The 24294-nt window shown below is 44.2% G+C and overlaps 1 protein-coding gene across 3 annotated transcripts; it reads right to left on the bottom strand.

Moving 5' to 3' along the window:
* Nucleotides 1-5173: 5173 nt before the first annotated feature.
* Nucleotides 5174-23408, bottom strand: MALT1 (MALT1 paracaspase). Of its 3 annotated transcripts, none has more exons than XM_030969329.1 (17): nt 23242-23408; nt 22292-22458; nt 21260-21381; nt 20736-20886; nt 20434-20612; nt 20091-20187; nt 19430-19462; nt 18322-18348; nt 17228-17260; nt 16172-16375; nt 12918-13095; nt 11679-11753; nt 11165-11292; nt 9466-9615; nt 8599-8756; nt 8278-8403; nt 5174-7588 (listed from the first exon to the last, which is right to left on the bottom strand). In XM_030969329.1, exons 1-17 carry the CDS (start codon nt 23391-23393, stop codon nt 7124-7126), a joined length of 2445 nt encoding a protein of 814 aa, XP_030825189.1. In that variant the 5' UTR covers nt 23394-23408; the 3' UTR covers nt 5174-7123. The 3 variants fall into 3 exon arrangements, with proteins under 3 accessions (XP_030825189.1, XP_030825190.1, XP_030825191.1); XM_030969330.1 differs by having other exon boundaries at nt 20434-20600; XM_030969331.1 differs by lacking the exon at nt 19430-19462.
* Nucleotides 23409-24294: the final 886 nt, after the last annotated feature.

Genomic DNA, 24294 nt, shown 5'->3' with positions numbered 1-24294 from the left:
ACATTTGGTCCTAGATGTTATCTAATACAATTTTCTCAGAAAATCTTAGTATAGCTGAGTATATATCCCACCAAACTACCCAATACATCACTTCAAGCAGGGAAGCAGAGGACAGAAACTGCCAGCAGTTTACCTATGTGGTCCCGCAAGGTGTGACAACTGCAGCCATGACTTAGGGGCATGAGCAGGGCCAGACATCATCTGTGTGCTCCACACACTTCTTTCTTGGAAGAGGAGACGGAGAAGAGAGAGAAGACACTGTATTGCAGAACCCAAGTGGGTTCTGTGTCTGGGAGAACAGACACAACAGGCACAGCTGCACCCTTGCTTTGGGAGGGCTTTAGGAAGTGGGAGACAGTGCACAGCTGCTTGAGAAATGCATCCCAAATCACACAGCTTGGCAGCCTTCCTGCTGGTCCCTCGGGGCTGCCACCTGCACAGCTGGGGAGAGGCGCTGGGGCTGGTGCTGTGTGACACGAGAGGTGCTGCCCCTCTGCAGGAACGGGCACACAGGCGCTCGAGACCAGCAGCAGCTGTGCTTGCACTTCTGCCTTTCCAGAGCCTTCTCTGGAAGCACATAATAAAAGAAGGAGGAACCCAAGAGTGATTTTTCTGCCACTTTTCCTTTGTTTATTTCAGGAAATGCTGTCCTCACAGATGAGGGTGGCAGCAGCAGCTCAGCCTGGCTGTGGTTCCTGATTCCAAGCTGCCCATGATGATCTTCCTACAATGAAAGCAAAGTTAAATCAAGGGGCCTTGCTGGTTTGTGGCCAGCATGGCCAGGGAGTCTTTCAAGCACTCATACTTTCCATGCTGGTCCTTGGCATCTCCTGCTGGAAAAAGGACATCTGATTCATCCCCACCTACCGAAGATGAGTCAGGATTATACAAATTCCATTTCGTTTGTGTAACAACACTACTTCCCATGTTGCAAGCTTTCCTGTCTGCTGCCATAAAAGTCTTGGGTACAGAGGAGGGGAGAGCCACCAGAGCAGCATCCAGCCCTAAGGGTTTCACTGCTCAGCAGCAGCCCCTGCTTGGTTCCATCAGCCAGATTAGCAGTCCCACATGGCTTTCCCCTCTGCAGTACAGGTGGGCAGGCTCTTGACTTGTTTCATGTGAAAGAACAGCTGCAGCAGCTCCAGCTCCAGCGCCAGCTTGCAGCCCCTGCCTGGAAGGGTCCCCCAGTGACAGAGCACGGCTCCCTGTGGGACACGAGCTGTGGGGGCACACAGGGGTTCCCCCAGCCGCTGTGCTTGAGCGTGGGCTTCCCACGCAGTGCAGGGGCCACGAGCAGCCAACAGCCAGGCACCTGCTGCTGTCACTAGTGACACTGCTGGGGCTGCCTGCACCTGCCTGGCCAAATTAGGCTCACGTTGTCTGGGGGGTTCATCCTCCCTTCCAGCCCCAGGGATCTTTTCTCTTTGTCCTTTCACCTCTGAAACCTCTGCTTCAGAAGTCAGGCTCCCGCGCAGCCACCGTGCAAGAACTGGCTTGGCTTCAGATCAGTCAAAAATCTCCATCTTGCACTGCATGGGTGCAAATAATAATGCAGGCTGAAAAAGCAACTGCTGGGCATCATCTCTCTACTCATGAGATTTCTTTATTGCTTCTTAGAGCTTTCCAAAAATGTTCATCTTACATAATTAAACCCACTCTAGTTTGTGATACATCAGAATTCTAATAATACCTCTTGTACCTTATATACACACCACAGTTTGAACATCCCAGAGCTGGCAGGCAGATGGAGTTTAACAGGAACTATTCCATCAACAGATGCTACTACCACCGAGTTCTCTTTGCTCAGTCTGGGAATGAGCTGATGGGCAAGACAAGAAAACATGTTTTCTTACAGAGACACCATCTGCCAGCTTGAGAAGCTGCTGTCACCAGTGACTCAGGATAACTCGTATAAGGAAAAACATTATTAATACCATTCTCAAGACAGCCCTGTTATTAACTACACGTTAACTGTACTGTAACTATTGTCTAGCATCAAGACTATAGGCCAAAAGGAAAATAACTGTACACAAAATTACTTGAGAAAGGGCAGTTATTTATCTTGGGAACCTTTAGGTAACAAACCTGGGTTTAATCCTTCTTTGCTATCATATTCTGTTAAGAATTGTTGCATGATATCGACAGAACTTTTCCAGTTGTGGAAACTTACAGTTTCCACAAAACAACAACAACAAAAGGTTTTTGTTTATCAGAGCTTATAAAGAAAAGAAGGGATTATTGGATTGCCAACAGCAGAGATGAGGAGTCCCCATGGATTGTTTTATAGAACAGGATGATGGGAGGTGTAGAGGTGTCCCAGCACATGCAGGGTACTAAGGGCCTGCTGGGCACGTGGCTCTTCTCATCAGATCAGAAAAGGAAAAAAGATGCTGATGGCAAGGCAACACCAGAGTGGAGGGTAAAACACCTCATTCCAAGTAAAACTCACTCCAGCTGGCAAGTGGCTTGCTCCTGTGTATCCCACCACAGGAAAGCATGTTGTACTCTTGTTAAAACCTGGATTATCCCAGTGCAGACAGCAAGAGAGGAACTAGAGGGAGGCTCTGCAGTGGTCATGAGTCCCACCTCTGATTCATGTGCTGGGATGCAGTGAGGTGCAAACAGCTGCAGTTCTCCACCTGCCACCATGGCTAAACAGCTTGTCATGAAGCACAGCTATTTTCTGATTCAAATAAACCCACTATTTCCACTAAAATAAGGGCTAGAGTAATCCAATGGGTGTTACAAAATTGTGTTTTCTTGCAGCTGCAACACTGAACCAGAATCTGCAGCAATTTTCTGCATATCCCAGAGGCAGGGATGAAACAAAGCCTACAAAGCTTTGAGAATCAGCAAACTAGTGTTTTATAGTGACTCTGTAGCTTCTTAAAAGACTGTTATGCTTCTTACAGACCAAAAAACCACCAGATTTGGTATGTTATGAATATCTCAAAGCAGTCCTGAAAAATTTCTGGACCAATCCCGGTCCTGCAAGGCAGGTCTCATGCATACTGCTGGCATTCAGCAGAAGAGGAAAGAGAGGAAAAGAGCTGGCAGGCACAAAGGAGACAGGATGTGAACACAGAAGACTCCTGGGACTGCTTTAAACATCTACAGCTCTGAAAAACAGCCCTTTCAGAGGGGAATAATCTGAGCAATTGCTGACAGGCTGCCTGATGGTAACCCACAGAAAAGGTGCTTACCTCTCTGGGCATTGATATTTTCTTCGTGGTGACTTTGACAGGACCCAAGGAAATGGCAGGGGATGGTTTAGGTTAGATATTAGAAAAAGGTTCTTCCCCTAGAGGGTGCCCTAGAGGGCACTGAGCAGGCTCTCCAGGGAATGATCACAGCCCCAAGGCTGCCAGAGCTCCAGGAGCATTTGGACAATGCTGTCAGGCACAGGGGGTGACTCTTGGGAATGGCCTTGTGCACAGCAAGGAGCTGGACTCCGTGATCCTTGTAGGTCCCTTCCAACTCAGCATATTGAGGGAGTCTGTCCTGCCACGCACAGTCAATCCCTCTTCTTACAGGATGTCGGAAAGCAGAGCTGGCGCAGGTTTAGAGAGATGAAATAAATCATAACCACCACGTTAAGTCATCAGAGAGCCCAGGAAGCATCTGAGAGCTGCTTGATCTTATGTGTAGTGAAGTAATTTGCATAACAGGTTGAAGACCTTTCATCCTAATTGTGAGTGGCTTTGAAGGCTGAAAGCAGGGTGCCAGCAGATTCTGTCTGCGGGGCAGATGGGGAGGCCTGGTGGTTCCCTCCCACATGCGCTGCAGATGTGGAGGCTGGTTGCTGTGGTAACACACCCCCGCAGGGATCCTGCTCACTGCCTGCAGCAACAAGCATGGGACACAGCACTTCTCCTCATCAGCTCTTAAAATAAGCCTGCTATGACTAAATTGCTGCAGCCATACCTTAGAAATTACTAACTGCCTAAATGCCACAACAGGGAAATGTCCCCACCCCATTCCTCTACTACTGCAATTACTAAATGGTCAATCTTTTAAAAAAACCCAACAATCAAATTCCCAACCTGCTCTCCTCCACCTGATACTTTAAACCTATCTCCAATTCCCAGCAAAAAACTTGGAGCTCAGAATTCTGGACTCTAAAATGTGAGCAGATCTTACTGTACCTGAACTAGAATTCTGCGCAAGGAAGAAGTAATACTGAAACATATCCATATTACAGCACTGAGGAATCTATGTCAAGGTGAGCATAGCCCAGGACCTTACTGCATGTGAAAGCTGCCAAAGTTACTAATTAGCTGACAGAATGAGGAAAAGTAGTTGATGCATGAACCATGGCAGTAACTACGGAGACAGCAACACCAGCCTGAAATCTGCTGAAGAGTTCCATGGTGCAGATGGTCTTCTGGAGCCAGAGGCAGTTTCAGGACTCTCAGGATAACAAGAGCAGTCAGCCTGCACAGCTCTATGGAGGTACAGAAGGTAAATGTACTCTCACCTTACTGCAGTGCAGTGAGGGACAATGGGAGAAGTGTCTTGTGAAGCACATGAACCCTTCTTTTGCCAGAGAAGCCTGAGTTTACATAGATCACCTTAAACCTTCCTTCTAAACGTATTCAGCATCCAAACCCAGGTAACAAACACTTCAGTTATACAAAACCATACAGCAATGCAGAGGGCAAAGTAATTTATCCTACCAGATTACTTCAGCAAAAAATAATTATCTGCAAATAACTGCACTGTAGGGAAAAAACAAACCCCTGAGGCTTTGATTTAGAAAGCGTACCACAAGTCAAAGAGAGCAGTAACAACTGCCTAGGTTTAGGCATGTCTTTTAATCCCACCAATTTCACTTAAATTGAAATGTTAATTTATGCCCGTTGAACTTTTAAAGTGCTTTCCTGGACCTAGGCCAAAGGAAATGGGTGCTGCTTGCACTGAAGAACCAGAGTATTTCACTCTAAACACTAATGATTAAAAGAGTTAGAGCACTTCCTATAGACAGTGCTGCAGTGAGAAAATGCCCTTCCATCACCATTCTCTTTTTAAAGAGGGTTCAGACAGATAAAGTTTTCCGTTACACACTCTACTGCCACAGGCAGACTTTTGTCATACAATTTGGACAAGTCACTTAGAGAACTCTGTTAAAGGTATCAGCAAAAGCAGGTTTAATGTAAATGTGCAAACGGGTGATGAGGTTGAATGGCAGGGCTCACTCTGGTAACTGCTACATGCATGATGCACACAGAGGAAAATCTGTCTAGAATCAATGTACAATGATTTACACAGGCACCATGAATGCCAAAGGCTAAGAGAGGCCCTGCTGCTGAGTCACAGGGTTCAGAGCTGGGCAGGGGTTTACGCCTGAAGAATTTGGCACCACCTAACTGCTGACTATTTAACATTTGTGAAATGATTCAATTCTGATAAGCGCAGCAGGAATTTAATTCTAGATCTAAGATGGCAATATCCATACTATACTCCCCAGAGAGGATTTAAATCAATTCACAAACACACACACAAGTACATATGTGCATATACAAGTATGTCCAAGGGTACCTATTAAAGATCAAACACCTTTGCACCTCTCAGGAGGCAAGGGTTGAGCTTCGAGGAGCAAGGCTATCAGCCCAGGCCCAGATCTGTATATCTTGAGCTGAAGCTCATGATTCAGATTTCCCCTTCTTTTCTGTTAAAGAAAATCTTTCCTTACATGTTTTGTTTCAATAAAGTTTTGGGCTTTTTAAGGCTGGAAGGTGTAGAAGAATGTAGCAACTACATATGCACATAGTACATAATTTTATGGACAACAATTTATTACCCAGTAAGAAAAAATAATAAGCTTTTATACAAATTAGGAAACTGACAAAGTATTAGCTAAGTAGTACACTCCTAGACCATGTCTCAAGCTATAATCTGATTTAGAAGTCAACTGCACAGAATAGTTAATGCAGGTACATCTCATTCATTAATAGGTATGATGGTATTTAACACCCTGCAGAAGGAAAACAGAAATTCAAGCTCATGTACAGATCACTTCAAGCATGGCTGTCATCCTGGAAATAGCTATATCCATGTACCTATATCCACCTTTCAGCACAGAGCAACCTGAAGATCACCAGATTTAGTTAAAGAAGCATTAACATTCCCAGCTCAAAAGTTTTATGGCCACACCAGGACATTGCCAGGCCACCAAATTGCAGCACTCTCCACTGCAGATTGAAACTGGCTTGTCTGCCTCAATAACATTCACTTATCTTGTTTTTATGATGAGGATCTCAATTAAAGCAATTCTTCCTCTCAATATTACCAGTACAAGAAAGGCTACTCCCCCTGTCTGAAAACTCTCTTTGATTTTAGTTTCCTTACACCCCAATATTTTTTGCATTTTCAAAGCATCAAGACTTTCAATGACCTAATAAACATCACTTTTCTTGTGATTCTTGTTTTAGCCCTCAGCATGTCTGTGAGACTGACCATACAATACCTTGCTTGCTGAGCAGGCACTTGCCCTCATCTTTCCAATTAGTGTTCTTCCAGAACATGAACAATCAGGTATCAGATCAGCAAAAATCTTAAGAGTGTTATGTAAAAGAAAAAATCAAGATAGAAACAATCCACCACAGTATGATTCTGTGACTTTGCTGCCTCTGATAATCTGTGGTTCTCTTAAAAACAGAAGTGATGTCGATTTGTTGGCTCTTCAGGTTTTGGGTTCCTTGTACAGATCTTAGCCCTCTCAGATGCTGCCAGACACTGGACATGTGGCAATCAGAGAGGAGAATGCAGTCAGAGCTGCTTTCTGGCTACATCCCAGGCACTGGAACATCAGTGACCAATCCTAACACACAATGGCCAAAGAACAGCATAGGAAACTTGGAGCAGTTCAGATTTTTCTCTGTACCAAACAACAACTAGTAGGTGAAAAAAAAAATAGAAAGAATGCATTTTTCATTCCTAAATCTATTGGTCCAGTTTTGTCTCTTAAGGTATGAAAAATTTTCGTCACAACCTCATTCCCAGCACCTACTCTAGACTCTCCAGGGCCTTGTCCAGAAGTTTCCAAACTCCAGAAGATGGAGAGGCAGTGTGGAAGCCCCTCTGTTCAAGGATGCCACTCTGATCTAGTCCAAACACATCCCAGCTATTGCTGTTCAGAGAAGCTAAGGCTGTCAGAGAGGAAGAATTCCAGTTCAACAGTATCATCAGTGGTCTCTACTGGTACATTCTGCTTTTCCACAGTGGGTGAGTAATGCTGTACTTGGTGTCTTGGAGACAACATCCTGGCAGTTCCATTGCAGGAACATGCCTCTGGTTGGGTGATGCTGTCTGAGCAAGCACAGTTTGGATGGTAAACACCTGGAGAGGAACTGGGTTGGCAATGACTAGGGATGTAGTATTCAGCTGCCTCTGGACTTGATTCTACTGGATTATGAAAAGGATAACCAGGCATGCAGCATGTCTGGAGACAGTTCTGGGTTTTGAATCCAGGGTGAAGCCCCAGTTTAGCAATAAGGGGCTTCCCAACATTAATCTCCTTTCTTTCATCCATTGTATCTTCTATTCCTGAATACTCATAGTGCAAGCAAACAGTGAAGATTAAATGTTCCTGTAAAAGCAGAAAGAAGGGGAGAGAAAAAGTTATACTTCCTCTGCAAATAAACACTACAGGAAACCCTTAGAGAAGCTCCAGTCCCCTGGAGAAGCACAGTGACCTCTTTAGGAGCTAGAGACACACAATGGGCAGGCCTTGTTTCCTGAGGTCCTCTTTTGGTCACTGCTTGTTCACTGAACAGTCTGTGTTTCCAGAAGCACTTGTGTTACCTCAACTGCCAAAAGCACTGAAGAAGAGATGCCAGGCTGTGTCTGGCACAGATGTTCATGACACAAAGATACAGAGGCTTAGCAGTGCCCCAGTCTGCTGAAGAGAACCTTCCAAAAACTGTGCCCAGGAGCACAGGCTGATGATACACAGCACTTTCATCTCCTACTAATGACTGTGTAAGAGGCAGCTCTGCTTCAGGACATGTTCCTCCTAAAATGCATAGGAACACCCTCAGAGCATGGGCCTGGAAAATACAAAGGGCCTTGCACACCAGTTTCAGGATTGCATATGCATCAATTCCCTGCCTTTTACTTTTCAGCTGAAATTAAAGTCACTGAACTGTGTTATTATCCATTCTTTCCTTCCAAAGAAGTTACTACACTAACAATACACAGCTCCCTCAACAGAACTGCAAAGCAACATAAATAGTGTCAATTATCTGGGCAAACTCGCAATGAACAATATATACTAACCCTTAGTTTTTGCAGTGAACTCAGCCTGGTGTAGAGGCAGTGTTTGGGAAGGTCCTTTGATACTAAATAGCTTCCAGTTTCCTCAGGAGTTCCTTTATTGGCCTCTTTAGGATCTACATCCAAGTCCTATTGCAAGAAAAAAAATAGAACTTAATTGATGATACAGAATCTGTAGATCATAAAATAGTATTTCTTTCAGTTTGAGAAGTTAGAGCATTTTAGACCCATTTTATTACACAAGATGCAACTTGATATGGGTGGAGCAGAATATTTTCAACTTCAGTGGAGCAAGGTCATGAGACAGCAGCAGGAAGCACTTACGAGAGGGAAGTCTGTGATGTGGGCTCTGCAAGCTGTGATCTCAGGGGGCTTCTTAATTATCTGTGTATAGATGATCATGACATTGGAGAACTCGGCTGCAAACCCCAACTGAATCTGAACACCACACTGGAATTCAAGGGACATACTTTCTGGAAGCTCTGCCAATAAATAACACATTGTTACAGTCTAAATATAAATTTAGCATATGCATTTTTCTTTTTCAATCATTTAACAAACAAGAATTAAGTGCTTGGGATCAAATAAACATCTGCATCTCTGAGAGAGCCTTCCTATATGACAAGTGGTCTTAGAAATGCCATCCCTGACCCTCTGCCCCAACTGTCAAAGAAATTGAAGATGTACTCCAACAGGTTTAGGTGAAAAAGGTAAAAACAAGTCTTAAACCCCACTGGCCTTCTTAAAAGGCTAGGAAGCCTGGAACTCCTCTCAATCTTATTTTAGCTTTCTTAGTTGTCTGCATTGAAAACTTCTTCTCATCATGCACATTTACCATACAGTTCACCTGGCTATTTTAGGTGATGACTTTAGAATGAGACCAGTGACATCTTACAAATGTCACTGCTAGACAAGCAGTTCTGGGACACTGTCCCAGAAGACAGACAACCCATAAGTCTCCCTTCCAGGGTCTGAGTGGTCTTAAATATACTGAATATACATGAATTCTACATGTCACCTTGTTTGTTACTATCTCATGTAGGGGTAAACCCCAACCCAAAACCTTTCAACTGAACATAGCAATGAAAATGTAGCTATAGCCTTGAATTTCTTCCATTTCCACTCAGTAGTGCATGCCCTCCCTCCTCCCATCATGGCAGCAGGATCATCTGAAAGCAGACTGTACTGTACCATGAGCCTTGGCCCACTGCAGGTTCCGTGCCAGGCACTCTGCAGAAGATGTGCTTTGCTGAACAGGATCAGTTAATGCCCTTTTCTCTGACAAGCTGCTGCGGATCTCCAGGGCTTGCTTGCCTTTGGTAAGGGGACACTTGCCCATATCTAAAAACAAGATGCAGAGAGGTTCTTTCAAAATCAATGCTGCTGCAATTCCAACTGAATTAAGTACCTTCCTGCAATGTGTGGTTACTATGGTTATGGCAGAGCCAGCACATGCATCAAGAGCTGCAGTTTTACAGGTACTCCTTGCTCAGCTCTTCCTTCCCTGAAGGCCAGAGCAGTTCTGCAGAGCCCCGAGGGGTTGCATGCAGCCTGGCCAACATCGTCCCCTATTCCCCAGAGCCAGTCCAAGCAGCATCACAGCTCTGACTGGGTAAGGTCCTAATTAGAGTGGCTAATTTCAAGAATGTGAGTAATTCCATTGGAGGAGATTACTGTAAAGAACTGGGGGCAAGGGGAGTATTTAGGTTTAGATACAAGGATCCAGTATTGATTATTTAACAGCAACTAATGACCTATGTGTCAGGAGAGAGAACAAAACTTGGAAAGTTTGCAGATGATTAAAAACTGAGAGAAGTGGCTGATCCCCCACAAGACTGTACTGCTCTTTAGAGGGTCCTGGACAGGCTGTGGAATTGAGCAGAGAGGAATGTCATCAAGTCCAGTAAGAGGGAACACTAATTTCTGCTCCCAAGCAGGAATGATCTCTGGCAGAGGCCCACGAAGGGCCCTGACTCACTGGGACACAGATCTGCAGGGAAGGACCTCTGCAAGGAAGGACCTGCTTGGGGACCTAGTGGCCACCAAGCTGACCATGAGCCAGCACTGCACTCTTGTGGCACAGGCACAGCAAGAACCACGGAGCCAGCAGGCTACAGCCTTTTCCATGGAACACTTAATGGGAACATTCCTCTGGCACTGTCTGCACAGAACCTGTGTACTCCCTGGCACCCAACACCTGGGAATACTCCCACTGCTTGTCACGCTGCCTGACCAGTCAATCTTTCCCTGCACTCCTGAACAGAACACAAAGCTCTGTGACCTGCAGCTGCCCCAGGCTGCTGAACCCAGGGCAGAGCTGGGCTGATGCACCTGCACACACCAGTCTGACAGTGTTCTGTGCTTGGAGCAGGTGTCTGCACAGAAGCAGTACGCTTTCCCTCCACACTTTTCACTTTAGTGCTTCTCCTATCAAAAATACAATCACTGAGCCAGGCAAATTAACACAGTGCACTGCTCTTTTTACTGCACTTAGAGAACAAATCATTATCATTGCTATAGCACCCTGAGGGAAGTAGGATTATGTTAATTGTTTAAATGATCATGCAAACGACTGGACTACCACAAGCAGCTGGCACCACACGACAGAAGAGCAGTTCTGTGGATGGACAATTCAAAGCTCCATGCAGAAAGATACTCAGAACAAGTAAGGTTCACTGAAGAGGAAAGTATAAAACTGAACACTATTAAAGAAGCTGAGCATCAGGAATGTTGTTCATACGCTGCCCAGTAGCACCTGCTATCTAACAAAGCACAACAAAAAAGATTTAATTCATGTAACACATTCACCATGAGAGGAAAGACACAGAAGCAAAGTTGTTTTCAGTAATGCAGACTGAGGAGACAGTTAGTGCAGTTAGCTGGAGTTCACCTTCTGCAACCTCATCAAGCAGAACAGTGACCTTCTTGTCTTCTAACAAACGGCCCTTCAGGAACTTCATGAAGATTCCATTGGCCAACCCCAGCTGCTGAATTTCATAAGCTTCTGCTCCTTGGCACCTGTGAGATCATCAGAATCAGTCAAGGAAAAAACACTGAAAAATGTGCAGGATTAAGAGTAAATTTATACTGGGAATGGGGAAAGAAACACTACAATTTGAAAACCAGGTTATGTCCAAGGCCAACCTGCTCTTCATCTTCCCTTGCAAGCAGCTGATGGAAGTTTCTCTTAAAAATGACATCACAGACTAGACCTGTTTATCAAACTGCTCATATGAGGAGCTTAAATTTCTTACTGACAACTTTAGTAAAGCTCCTGACTACTTCTATTCAGCAGTTTTTGCACTTGAAAAGTGACCAAGGTTACTGGCCCACAGCACAATTCTGAAAAAGATCAGCTATACAATCTCAGTCATTTCTGTGGCACAGAAAAATAACTTCCTTACGTTGCGTATCCAAAAACAATGTTGGCCGTAACCTTCAGAGCATCCAAAATAAGAATTGTGTCATCATATTCATTTCTGTAATAAATGGAAACACAAGAAAGTAAAATAGTTATTTGAGAACTCACAATGGCAACAAAATCAAAGCACAAAACAGAGAGAGTTCAGAACCAGTAATTTGTTTCACTCCTCCAAGTGTGTAATGGATCCTGACTGCTCAAATACAAAAGTCAGCACCATCAACACTCTGCCTGAGGGGGCAGCGTAAAGGCAGAGGCACCAGGCATTACCCAGAGAAGGGCATGCCCTAGTAACCAGTAGAGTTTGGCTGCAATCTCTGCAAAACACAATTCTGATATTCACCCATTTTAGGTTATTTCAAAAATGGCATGTTTTTATAATTTCTCTTTTCCCCGCCAAACATGGCGCTGTCAGTACAAAGCTTACGTAGATGGATTTTCTATTTGGACAGCAGATTGTGAAGCTGAATTCGTCGTGGGCATTTCATTAGCAAAGAAGTCTGGAGGCTCCACAGATACTGAAGTGCCAGCAACTTTCTGTTATGAAACATCCCTCAGAGACCAATTGCCAGAAGTGCTGACCGAAGAGCTGATTTGAAGTGCAAGTTTAATTGATCATAGTAGTTTCTCAACATGGAAAGAACACAGTACTTTGTGTAGAAAAAATCCCATAAATCAGTTGGTTTTTAACCTCTAAATAAAGATACAACATCCTCAGTATGGAAGCAAAATCCACGGCTCTCAGGAATTCTAACATAAGCACTTCACTTGAGCCCTTCTGCTAAGTTAACATGCCTTTGATCACAGGGCTTTCCTTCCTCCCTGTAATGAAGAAGATGGATAATGATCCCAGGAGAAAGGGCCCTGTTTCTTTTTTAAGATGCCAAATTTTACTTTTATCTGATCAGTCTGTTTATAATGTCTAAAAAACAGCAGCAGAAAAGAAACAAATGTAATTGAAATCAGGAAGCAGGTATGTACCCATGGGGACAAAGTCTAAGCACCAGGTTCACATCTCTATCCAAGGCCATGGGCAGAAATCTCTGGGTGAATCCTACTGTTGCTAAAAGCATTCAGGTGCAGGCTGTGAATCCTCAGAACCATGGACTTTGCAGTACAGTGAATTTCCAGCCTAAAGACTTGTCATGTGCAGGAGGCCCAGGTTTCTGTGAAGAGCCCAGAGAGCTGAGGGCAGCTGTCCCTCCGGGGGTGCAGGGGGTACCTTTTGCGACACATGTCCAGCAGGAACACGTTGAGTCCCGTCCGCTTCTCCTGCATCTGCCGCAGGATGTTCTGCACGCACAGGCAGTTTGCTGAGCGGTAGGGGTTCGGGGCATCAACAGGAACCAGGAAACTGTTCCCGTAGTTTTCGTAGCCATGGCCAGCATAATATAACAAACCTGAGTTCAAAACAGGTGCAATAGTGAGCAGGGCATCAGAGACTTCTGTCCATTTCAAAATGGGTCAAAACCGTCATGCACGGTGCTGACTCTGGGCCAGGGAGTTCACTGAAGCCACCCCAAGCCACAATTACATCAACTCCACAATACACCAACACAATAAATTAAAAGAAGCACAAAAATCACACATGCAATAGAATCAGTTAGACATTTGCATAAACACACCAAGTTAAATACTCTTAAAATGCTCTAATAGCTATGACCTCTAACAGAGACAGCCTGTTATGTGTAATTCACAGACAGGAACAAGGAAATGTGCCAACCATAAAACATCTTCTCCACATGTGCAATTACAAAGCTCTGAGCAGCACTAAGTCTGCAGCTTATAGACAGGAAAAAAAAATAATGCTGAGGAGTTTGGTAGGACTCCAGAGCACATCCCCATTACCGACTACCAACAGCTTATGTTCAGCTGATTGCAGCTATATCTCCTAGTCACAGACTCATGACTCTTCTGGGTCTACTAAACAAACTCTTTGCATGCTTATCTACCCAGAAATTATTATCCTGCCATCATGTCCCTCATGTGTCACTGCACAACAGTCTACAACATTTTAAGATTTAGAATCTTCAATAAAACAAGAAAGTTTTTCTCAACCCTGAGAAAGGGAACTGCAAGCTAGGACTTAGATATTCCTTATATGAATAAAAATGTCCAATATGTCCAATATATTCATGCAAATTTTAAACATTTAAGTCATTTAAATTTGCATGAAGATTAGATGATCTTAGACTCAATAATCTCTACTGCCATAAAATGCAGTTACCAGAGGCTTGTATGATTTAATTGAATTTTCCTATTGCCTATTCCCAGTGCTGGTTTTCCTTAATGATGCAAATTCCACCTTCTAAAAAGAATTTTTATTTACCTAGTCAAAGCAGTCTGTGGGTCAGATCTGCAATTAGAGTATAGTGCTCAGCTGAATAAAAGTCAACAGAAATCTGACCATTTATGCTGGCTGGAGACACCATATTCTTATGTTGTTATTCTTACTAACATTTGCTGAAAAATTTAAGTCACTGCAACACTGGCAGATTCAGATAAAATCCAAAATAAGCCTCACTCTAACATACTAGCTCATGGAGGTGGGCATGCTTGATGTTTTCACCTTTTCAGTACACATAGCTACAAGAAATGAAAATATGAGGGCTACCTGAGCCTGGCGAGCTTCAAGAGACCTAAAAATGGTATAAAGTGCAACTGCATAACCTTGTTTCTAGGCCCTAGGCTAAAAAGAAAGTCTTCATGTGATTTCCAGAGCTCAGCTCTGGACTTAAATCAGGGTTATATTTAAGATTCTATGTATCTGGGCATATATTCTGTAAGTAATTGGACTGACTGACTACATCCCTTTTCTATCCTTGGCAGATGACTGTGCTATGTGCCAAGTACCTGCAACAGTTAATATGTTGAGCTCAAGATCAGAAATAAATCTGCGCATACCTGGGGTAAGTGGAGTAAACATATTTGGAGGGCCTCAACAGAGACTCGCACACAACAATTTTAAGTAGGCTCAAGTTCCTCAGAGACGTCAGCATTTAACTGATACCTGCTTCCCTCCCTCCCTCTCTCAGCCCCTCTCATTTAAAAAGAAAGCAACCTAAATATTTTTAGCCTTTCAAACACATGGGTCTGTGCTTTTACCCTGTGTGCAATACAATGTTAATTGCAAGCTACATTTAGAACAGCACAGACTAAGACAGCAGAGGAGACAGTCATCATCACTTTGTTTACTACTCCTGCTCTTAAGGACCAGCATCTGAAATGCCACTTTCCTGGCAGTAAGCCAGAATTACACAACCTAGCGAGCATCAGGTTTATATGTAGCAGGGACTAAACAGCAGTAGTCATTATGCCTCTTCTATTTGAAGCTATGCCCACTAGAAAAGGCAATAAATCGTTACCTATTTGTGCACTGACAGCATCTTTTATAGGCTTTAAGCCATTCATAGCCACTATGCAGAAAGAACAAAGTAATCCTTTAAACAGAAGTAGTTATTGCCAAACACCACTGAAAAAAACACCACACTGTTCTGCTTACCTTTTGTATCAACTGGCTGGAAAAGTACAACTGCAAAAATATGCCATGTAAGAGCTTTCATATGGTGCTGCTGAGAAATTAATTAAGGCCTTTCAGTACTTCATTTGCTACATTCACATCCACAATTAGGGAGTAAAATTGAGAAGGTGCAAAAATCTCAAAGCTTACCCAAATAGATAAGCCTATCTATTTCCCAGGGAATAATAAAAGCAAACTGCTCTCAAAAGCCTCATATTCCTGCCAGACTGACGCTTCGTGTCAGGCAGGTTTTGGCTCAGATATAAATGCCCAAATGTCAGAGCAGGCAGTTCTGCACAGAGAGAGCATCAGGTAACACATCCGTAAAAAAAGTCATGCTAAGAAATAAGATAACCTTGTGTTCCAAAAAGGGATCAAATAATGTTTTCTTAAATGGACTTTTACTACAGGAATTCTGCAATCCAATAAATAGGGACCTGGGAAAACATTTTGCTCTCTGTCCTAAATAATTTCTGGAGTTTTCTATACAATCTTAGCAAATACAATCTTAGAAAAATGACAAAATAATGGCAGTCAGCAGAAAACGTAAGAACTTTTCTTACGCTCCAAACCAGATCACTCTTGGCCTTTTCCATGCAAGGCTTTTGCTCCATACATCAATTCCATCATACTCTCCCCCACTTCTGTCTTGTGCTTTGCGGCCCAAAATCAAATCTAAGCAAGCAAGTACTATCAAACAAAATAAAAGCCTGCACTGCAGTTTTAGGTGTGGTTAAAGAATGAAGTTCAAACATCTGATCTGTTGTAAAAGTAAAGGAACAATAGCATTTTAACCAAAGTCAGAGGATGTGCTGGTGGGTGCCTTTAACTTATTCTTCCCATTCTACATACATCATATTTACCCTGAAGGTTGTTTAGCTGAGGCAAATACCAGATGTTTGCTACTTGATACATACAAAATGGACCTACTTCAGAAGGGATTTACGTGTCCTTACCATAAACTCCTTCATCCAGGAGAAGTAAAAATTCATCCACTGCATTTCGCATCTCAGACTCAGTAAGATCCAGCAAAGATACAACTTTGAAATCCAGCTGCCTTAGCAAACTGGTCAATTCATAGACATCTACCATTGGAGCCTTGAGCTGGGGATGATTCCAGTAGCTCATGTTTCCTATTAACAGAGCCACCTTGTCTGTGGCTGCCAAGACACACAGAGGAAGAGAAAAACCATGTCACATTTCTATATTCCATGGATTCAACACCTTTAAATTTAAAGTTTTCCAGAGTGTAAAGGGTATCAATCTCACTACAGGGACAATATTTTATCTGATTTTACAAGTCATCCCACATCAACAACACAGCTCAACTCTCTTTTCAGCCTGAAGGAAAAAACTCACCTGCATGTGAGAGGGGAACACTTACACTCCCCCTCACACTAATGAACCTGAAAGAGCCATAAAATTCTGACAGAGGCCAGCAGCCTTTCCATCTGGTTAAGTATCAACGGGACAACATGCCTGACCACTCAAGTCTACAATGCAAATTTTAGAATGTGATTTAAAAACCCAGCAACTATTCTTCATATCACATGTGCTATCCATCTTTTTAAGAGCTTCAGCTCAGCACCAAAGCATCCACAGGACGGAACGGGGAGAGCTGCAAGGACAGCATTTCCTTAGCAGACAGGATAGCGATGCTTTCTATCACATCATCCCAACACCACTGGCTCCAAGGGTTCAAAGGAATGCAGTAACACACTGGCTAAGGCCTGGCACAGGAATCTGAAGCAGTAAACTGAAACAGATGAGAAGCTGCAAACGCTTCACAGGTCACTAAAAACACTGGTGCCCTTGGCACAGTTTACTCCTGAAAGGGCAAACAATCATTCTAAAAGGACTACGCAAATATCCACAGATCTCCCTCCCTGGAGCTCTCTATTTGCCCCATGGGTTTTGCACAGGCAGTATCAGGAGCAGCAATACTCAGGAGCAGCAACATCTGCATCCTAGATGTCAAATGCATACAGTCATTTCAGTACAAAACTACTTACCCACAGGTCTGTGACTTGATTCTTCTTGTGGGTCTGTTTGAAATAGAAGAAAAGAGCAGCGTGTCAGTGACTACAGAAAATGAACTGCATCTTCCCCACAGCCACAGTCTAGTAGCACTGCTTTCTCTAACACGTCGCTAGTTCCATGCAAGAAAAAGCCCTCTTTGGTTTTGGTGGGGTTTGGGGGTGTTTTGTTGGTATTGTTGTTTTTGTTTAGATGATTTCCTTCACCCTCTTCCAGCAAACAATCCTGACAGGATGTGAATAGCTAATTCTATAGATTAAGAAAGAATAGATGCTGAATCTCACAAACTGCACATTGGCATTTTCAATGACATCTGACCAGTTCATCCTCCCCAACAAAATGCAACATGCAAGGTGGGAGATGCTTAGCAGGGATTCCCATCTGAACGTGAAAATTATTTTATTCTGTACTTCACAGAGGGGTGGCAAAGCCAGTGCTGTGGCAAGAGAAACAGTAAGCAGTGTGCCAAAGTGGCTCACCTGTATAACATGACACAGTATGACAGAGAAGCCTTTCAGTGGTTGAAACTGAGGCTGGGAAAACGTATTTGATATCTAACCCAGGAAACTATCTTTGGGAGTTGAGGTTTTGGGAAAACTGTATCAGGGATAATCCCCTCTGGAGCTACACTACTACACTAACCACCTAACAGGCTTCAAATCACATTGGCTGACTCCAACATGACTGGGAGAAATATGCCACTCAACATGACTGATAGCAAGACACCTCAGATCTTTTTCTCTTTAATTATCTGAGAAAGCAGGAATGTGCTAAAACTGAGAGTCCCAAGAAACCCCGGACAAAAAAGGTAATTCCCTTTGTATCCATGTAAGTATATGTGCAGCCTTGGGTTATTTTACAAACAGCACCCCTATGATTCTCTATATGCTTCAAGTTCAATCTCTTGGAACTAGAAAGCTGTGCTGCTCTTAAGTGATACCAGCTCCTATTCAATTCTCAGTTACAGGTACATCCAAATATTGTAAAGTTCATACTGCAATCCAGCAAGCCTTCAGTGTAACATAAAATGAAGATACCAAGTTAAAGTTTTTCAAAACTTATCACTTACCTGATTCCTGAAGATCACTTAAATCTTCTGTGAAGGAAAACACCAATAAAATAATAGTTTAAACAAGAAGCAGAAACCCCATTTTATTAGTAAAAACATAAGTGCCATGCCATTATTAAACAAAGCTGAACACAGAAAACAAACTACATTTCTAAAATACTTTTGACTTTGCATTTGTGCAAATCAAACCTTTTGTGTTTATTCCACACAGAGAAGAGAAAATCCTACAGCAATACATTAAGCTGTGCTAGACACAGCATTGCAGTACAGTAAATGTAAAAACAAAGAGGGGGGACAGTTAGGACACCTCAATCCCACAGGCATGCAAGTAGGTTGAGGGAAAAAGGAACAAGGTATCAGAATCATCCCACTGAAGAACAGATGTTTGAAGGGCTGCTGAAAAAGCAACATCCTGAGCAAAAAATCTGATTTTGGGAAGCCATGTGTATTCAGAAAGACTTCAGACACAATCTTCAAACATCCTAAGCTACCAGGGGTTTCACCTCTTTATTCTGAGAACACTGGAAAGCAGGGAAAAGAAAATGAACATCTCTGAAGCAGCAGTGCTCTCTGGGAGCAGCCTCACATCACTGTACCCAATCCCCTGTGCTGCGGATACTGCAGACTCTGAGATGCTCAGCAGTCCAGAGAGGGATGGCACCAACATCTGGGTCACAATACACTTCTCCTCCCTGTTGCAACAATGCAGAGGGGAACAGAAATCATCCTAAGGATGTTGCTAGAAACACTTCTGCAGACATGGAGCTGGCATTGGAACTAGCTACAGCCAGCTCTCCAAGATCACCCAGGTTCCTGAATATCTCCAGATTTTCTTGCTAGGATGTTGCCTCCTGAGCCCCACCAAAGAAATCCCCAGATCACTTGAATACCACAAAAGAAGGAAGTAGCCTGTTTTTTCTCCTGTGTGATCTAGATCATGGTGTCCAGGCAAAGAAGAGAGAAGCACATGCAGAAGGACTGTTGCATCATCCATCACTGTTTAAACCCAGGTTTGCCTGAAAACCCACACATGCCTTTCAGCAACACACTCAACAACCTGTCACTCCCATCACCAATTTTTAAAACTACAATTAGAGGTTTACCTTACCTTCTGTGCACTCCACCGCTACAGCTTTCCTTCCTTGTGTTTTAAGGAGGGAAAAAAATTGGAAGATGAGCTCTCAGTTATGAGAGTTAGCACACAAGGTGGAAGATAAAGGGCACTGTCAAGCTGCTGTGCAATGTGGCTCACTTTACAGCAGTGTAAATTTGCATTGGCCATAACACTGTACAGTAATGATTCCTGAAACTTAGGAGTACTACTCTATGGTATTTCTCAGGTGAGGAAGTCCTCTTCAGTTCACTGCAAATACACAGACACTGAAATTCATTCATTCTACTTGAAATGAACAATCAATCTCACCTCTCCTGATTGCTGAAGGACTCCATGTAACAGAGTTCATATCCCCAGCAAGGTTAAAGTGGTTTTTAGTTGTCAAAAAGCATAAATCAGCTAGCAATCTGCTAACAAGCCACATACATACTGGCAGGGCCAAAATGGGACAGCAATTCTGTGCTGCTTACCATAAAACCCCAAAACTCTAAAATGCCATTTGCTGGATGCAAGCACAGGTGTTTTAACAAATGGATAAACTAAAAATAGAGAAGGCATGTGCTTGTCTTAATACTGAAAGCTTCAAAAAAAATTTTAGTCATGTGGAAGAAATGGACAAAGGAGCTGACCTGTATGAAATAGAGGAACTCCTTACCTATAATGACTTCTACTTTCTTGCTGTCTTCGTCCTCCCGGTCATTGAACACATGACACCAGTATGTTCCTTGATGTCCCACATCCACGTATGTTACCTATGCAAGCATCATCACAATCATCCCAACAGACCTCCAAAAAATACCTGCATCAGGTATTTAAGCCTTGCATCTAAGCCCCACAGGCAAAAAAGAGTTAAAAAACTAAAAGCAGCACTTCCAAGTAAGCATTTAATCAGAAGTTACCAAGGTTCTGGAGAAATTATTTTCTTCAAGGGAACTTTGTGTGGTAAGCTCAAAGTGGTTAACATTAGCTCCCAAGTGTGACCCATTGCAGTAACTTACTGTGTAGACATTTTTGCTCCCATTTGCCAAAGGAAATCCATTTCTGAACCATTGGTAATGAGGAATTGGGTTTCCAACAGCTCCACATTCTAGTACCAAAGCATCCCCCACTGTCAGGTTTTGTGGCTGAGGCTGATTACAAATGCTCAACTTGTTTTCAGGCAAACCTGTTAAGAGCCCTTAAAAAAAAGGAAAGGAAGTAACAAGAAAAGGAAGTGTGAGACAACCTAAGCACAGCAACAGGGACCCAAGTGCCTTGAGGAAGCAGGAAGGCACTTTCAGAAGGTGTTTTTGCCACTCACCGTGAGGCGGATCCTGAAGCTCCCAAACGTCAAGGCGCGCCCACCGACTGAACATGAAAGAAGATTCACTGTTCACTCGACAGATGTAAAAGCCAGAATCCTTTACACTCACTGGACTCAAAACCAGTTCTGGAGAATTACCGTGGGGAACCTGCACCAGAGGTGAACCAAAAATCCTTCAATTTCGATTGGTTTAATCTTAACCAGGATCAAGCATTATAATATTTATTTCCAAGTCCTTAACACCATCCTCAACTCCTTCACTTTCTGGTAGGCTGAGACAACTGAACTTACAGCTTCCTTTCTGCCCCATTCCACATTCACAGCCCCCAGTAATGAAGTGGTGTGAACACAAGGAATCACAGTTTTGTTTTAGCATGTTTGTAGGATCATCCAGCATTGCTTAAACTTATGAGTTTTATGAGTATATACAGCAATCTTCTCTCATTGTGAATAAGTCTTAAAAAAAGGACAATCCAAATTCATTATGTTTTAAAAACGCTGCATTCTCTATGGACTCTTACCTCTCTTTCCTGCTTGAACCACTGGTATTGCACAAATGGGTGTCCTGTTGCCCAGCAGCACAACTTGGCGACCTGACCAGATAGCACTGCTTGAGAGTCTGGCTGTACAACAATCTTTACACCTTTAAGACAGAATTTACACATAGGAAAGTTTTGAAGAAATACAAGTCCATAATTTATATTTGCATTTAAATTGCCCTTGGAGCACAGAACATTTCTGTCATTAAATATACTTGAAAATAATTTGTTTGTACTGTGTATACACACAGTTCCAATTAGTTATATTACTTTAGGACATTCAAAATTGTCTTCCACTACACAAAATCCATGCTCAAATTGATCAGTACTCGATGGAGCTCATAAAAGATTTAAAGTATATCATTCATGTATTTAATTTTAAAGGAAATAATGTCTCATGGTATCATGGATCCCTTTTTGGAAAGGTATTATCAGTTTTAAATGTTTGCTCACTCTCAACAATTTCTTTGAGCTGTTCAGATTAAGGCCCAGCCTGAGGGAATCAAAGCAGTCAGAGTTTAAGTCCAACAGAGCATATTTTCCTGCTATTCCTTATGCACTCTTATGAGCTGAATCTTTGGTTTCAGCTTTATGCCTTTGAGTCCTGCAGAACACAGGGCTGGGGTTTTCTGCAAGGTCAAATTTTCTACTTCAAAGCTTAACTGCCAGGAGAGCAACTCTGACACCACTCCAATATGACACAGTTATTTTCTGAACCTAAACCATTCCAGATCTTGCTACAGGATAGTCCCAAACCAAATCCACTGGAGACCAAACCCCAGTCAGCAGACTGAATGACAACACCCAGCCAAGTCCAAGTCTGCAACGACACTGCATGAAGGCTTGGCTCACATTTAACCTCAGAATCAGATCAGCCAATAACCTCGGGAATCATCTGGATCCCAACTACCAGAATCCAAGCACTAAAGATGTTTTTGGTTACTGTAGAGGGCTACCTTGAGTGCTGCCAGTCTAAAATCCAGGGCTGCAGTGAAAGCACAGCGCAGAACTGACCTGAATGGCTGAGACACCGGAGAGCCTCTGTGTGCTCCAGGGCCTGCAGGGACTCCGCCAGCTCCACCACAGTGCAGCCCCGATCCCCCAGCAGCTTCAGGAGACTCCAGCTAGGACTGCCTTCTGGCTCCAGCACCTGGAGGGAGCACTGCTCCAAGTCCAGAGGGCTGTGGAGTAATGTGAGAGAGACACAGCACACACCTTCTCAATACCTTTTTCTCAGAAAGAACCTGGGTAAACAATCACTTGCAGATAAATAAAAAGATTTCTAAAAATAGAGATGGGAAATTCCTAGCTGATTTGGACATATTTGCAGCATTTCCTTCAAGTTTCAGGAGTTCAGAGGTTATTCAGTGACACCTCCACAGACAGAAACTGGTATTAGTGAGCTGGATGGTAAAAGAGATGCATATATCTCACAATTCTCAGCAAATGTATTAAGAAATCTTCTATTTTTCACTTTTAAAGTGTCAGCAGAAAAAAGTAGTACAGCACCTTTCATTTCCATGAGCCTAATTCAGAAGCCGTAAAGAGTGAGTCAGACTCTTAACTTCAAAGTACAGGAAACTGATTTTAAAGTTGTTTTAAACAAGTGACTGCTGGAGCCCAGCCTAACACACCGACTGTGCAGCGTAGTTGACTGTGTCTGAACTTTATAGATTCAACTTTGGTGTCGTTGTCATCACGCACTTTCAATCACAGCGGATTCAATCAACACAAATAAAGAAATAATGACAGCGATCTAAAGAGAATACAAGGTTACGTATTTCCACTAAAAAGATTTATCAACGTTTCCTTCCTTAAATCACGCTGCCACGCAAACCTGGGGGCGAGATACCTTCAGTATGTGGTGATACCGTCACTTACCAAGCAGACTGTCAGTGTTTTAGGGGATCAGAGAGATAAACACGCAGCGCTGCCCGCGCCCCGCCGCCGCCGCCCGCGCTCACCTCAGCCGCACCGTGCCGCGGCTCCCCGCGCGCTGCGCCAGCTCCCGCCAGCCCTTGCCGGGCGCCGCGCGGTCCAGCAGCTCGCTGAGCCTGCGGAGCAGCGGCCGGGCCAGGCGGCTCAGGGGCAGCAGCCCCGCCGCGCCGCGCTCCATGGCTGCTCGCCGGGGCGGTGCTGCCGCCCGGAAGGAAGCGCCGCGCGGGGAGCGCGGGCAGCGCGGGACGGGGCGGTGAGCGGGGTCCGGCTGAGGGGAGAGCGGGCACCGCGCCCCTGAGGGGCCCGAGGGGGCCCGGCCCTGAGGGGGCACCGCGCCCTGAGGGGGCCCGAGGGGACCCAACCCTGAGGGGGCACCGCGCCCTGAGGGGGCCCGAGGGGGCCCGGCCGTGAGGGGGCGCCGCGCCCTGAGGGGGCCCGAGGGGGCCCGGCCCTGAGGGGGCGCCGCGCCCTGAGGGGGCCCGAGGGGGCCCGGCCCTGAGGGGGCACCGCGCCCCGGGTACGTCCCGTCGGACACCGAGAGGGAGCAGACCGGGTGCGGTTGTACCCATGTTGACATGTGAGTGTCGAGTTCGAGGGCGAGACCTCCTGCAGGTTCCCAGCTGGTGCTGAGAAGGTCGAATGTGGCTTTAGAACCGGGCCAGAGGTATAAGCCAGACAACTGCGGGACATTGCGGGCAGGGGTCTCACTTTGAGGAGAAACAGCTTTATCCAACTGCAACCAGCACGACCATGGACTCTCCTCATTGTCACAACTTTCCCCAGCCTGCTGCCACTGTTGAAGTGCACAGCGTAAGGCACCCTGCGTCCTTACATTCTATACCACCTTCATTTACCCATACTGTATCCCCCTACACTCTCCGGTATTGCAACTTGCTCAAAGTGGACTCAAAGTGCCTAATAAGTAATTTTACAAACATTTTTAATCAGTGATCAAGCATTCAGGTAGCTCAGAGAGGTGGTAGATGCCCCATCATTAGAAGTGTTCAGGATCAGGTTGGACGGGGCTTGGAGCAACTTGGTGTGGCAGAAGGTGTTTCTGCCCATGTTGGTGTAGGACT

This window comes from Camarhynchus parvulus, chromosome Z (genome assembly GCF_901933205.1).
Source record: "Camarhynchus parvulus chromosome Z, STF_HiC, whole genome shotgun sequence".
In the NCBI taxonomy this organism is placed as follows: Eukaryota; Metazoa; Chordata; class Aves; order Passeriformes; family Thraupidae; genus Camarhynchus; species Camarhynchus parvulus.
The sequence above is the reverse complement of the archived record's forward strand: the minus strand, read 5'-3'. Positions and strand labels throughout refer to the sequence as shown.

Excerpts from the sequence above, each read along its gene's own strand:
- MALT1 (XM_030969329.1), bottom strand. The coding sequence starts at position 23,393 with ATGGAGCGCGGCGCGGCGGGGCTGCTGCCCCTGAGCCGCCTGGCCCGG. Across the intron at positions 20,188-20,433 it reads GGAGCAAAAATGTCTACACA|GTAACATACGTGGATGTGGG; the intron begins GTAAGTTACTGC and ends ATGCTTGCATAG. Across the intron at positions 13,096-16,171 it reads CCTGGATGAAGGAGTTTATG|GTTTGTTATATTATGCTGGC; the intron begins GTAAGGACACGT and ends TTTTGAACTCAG.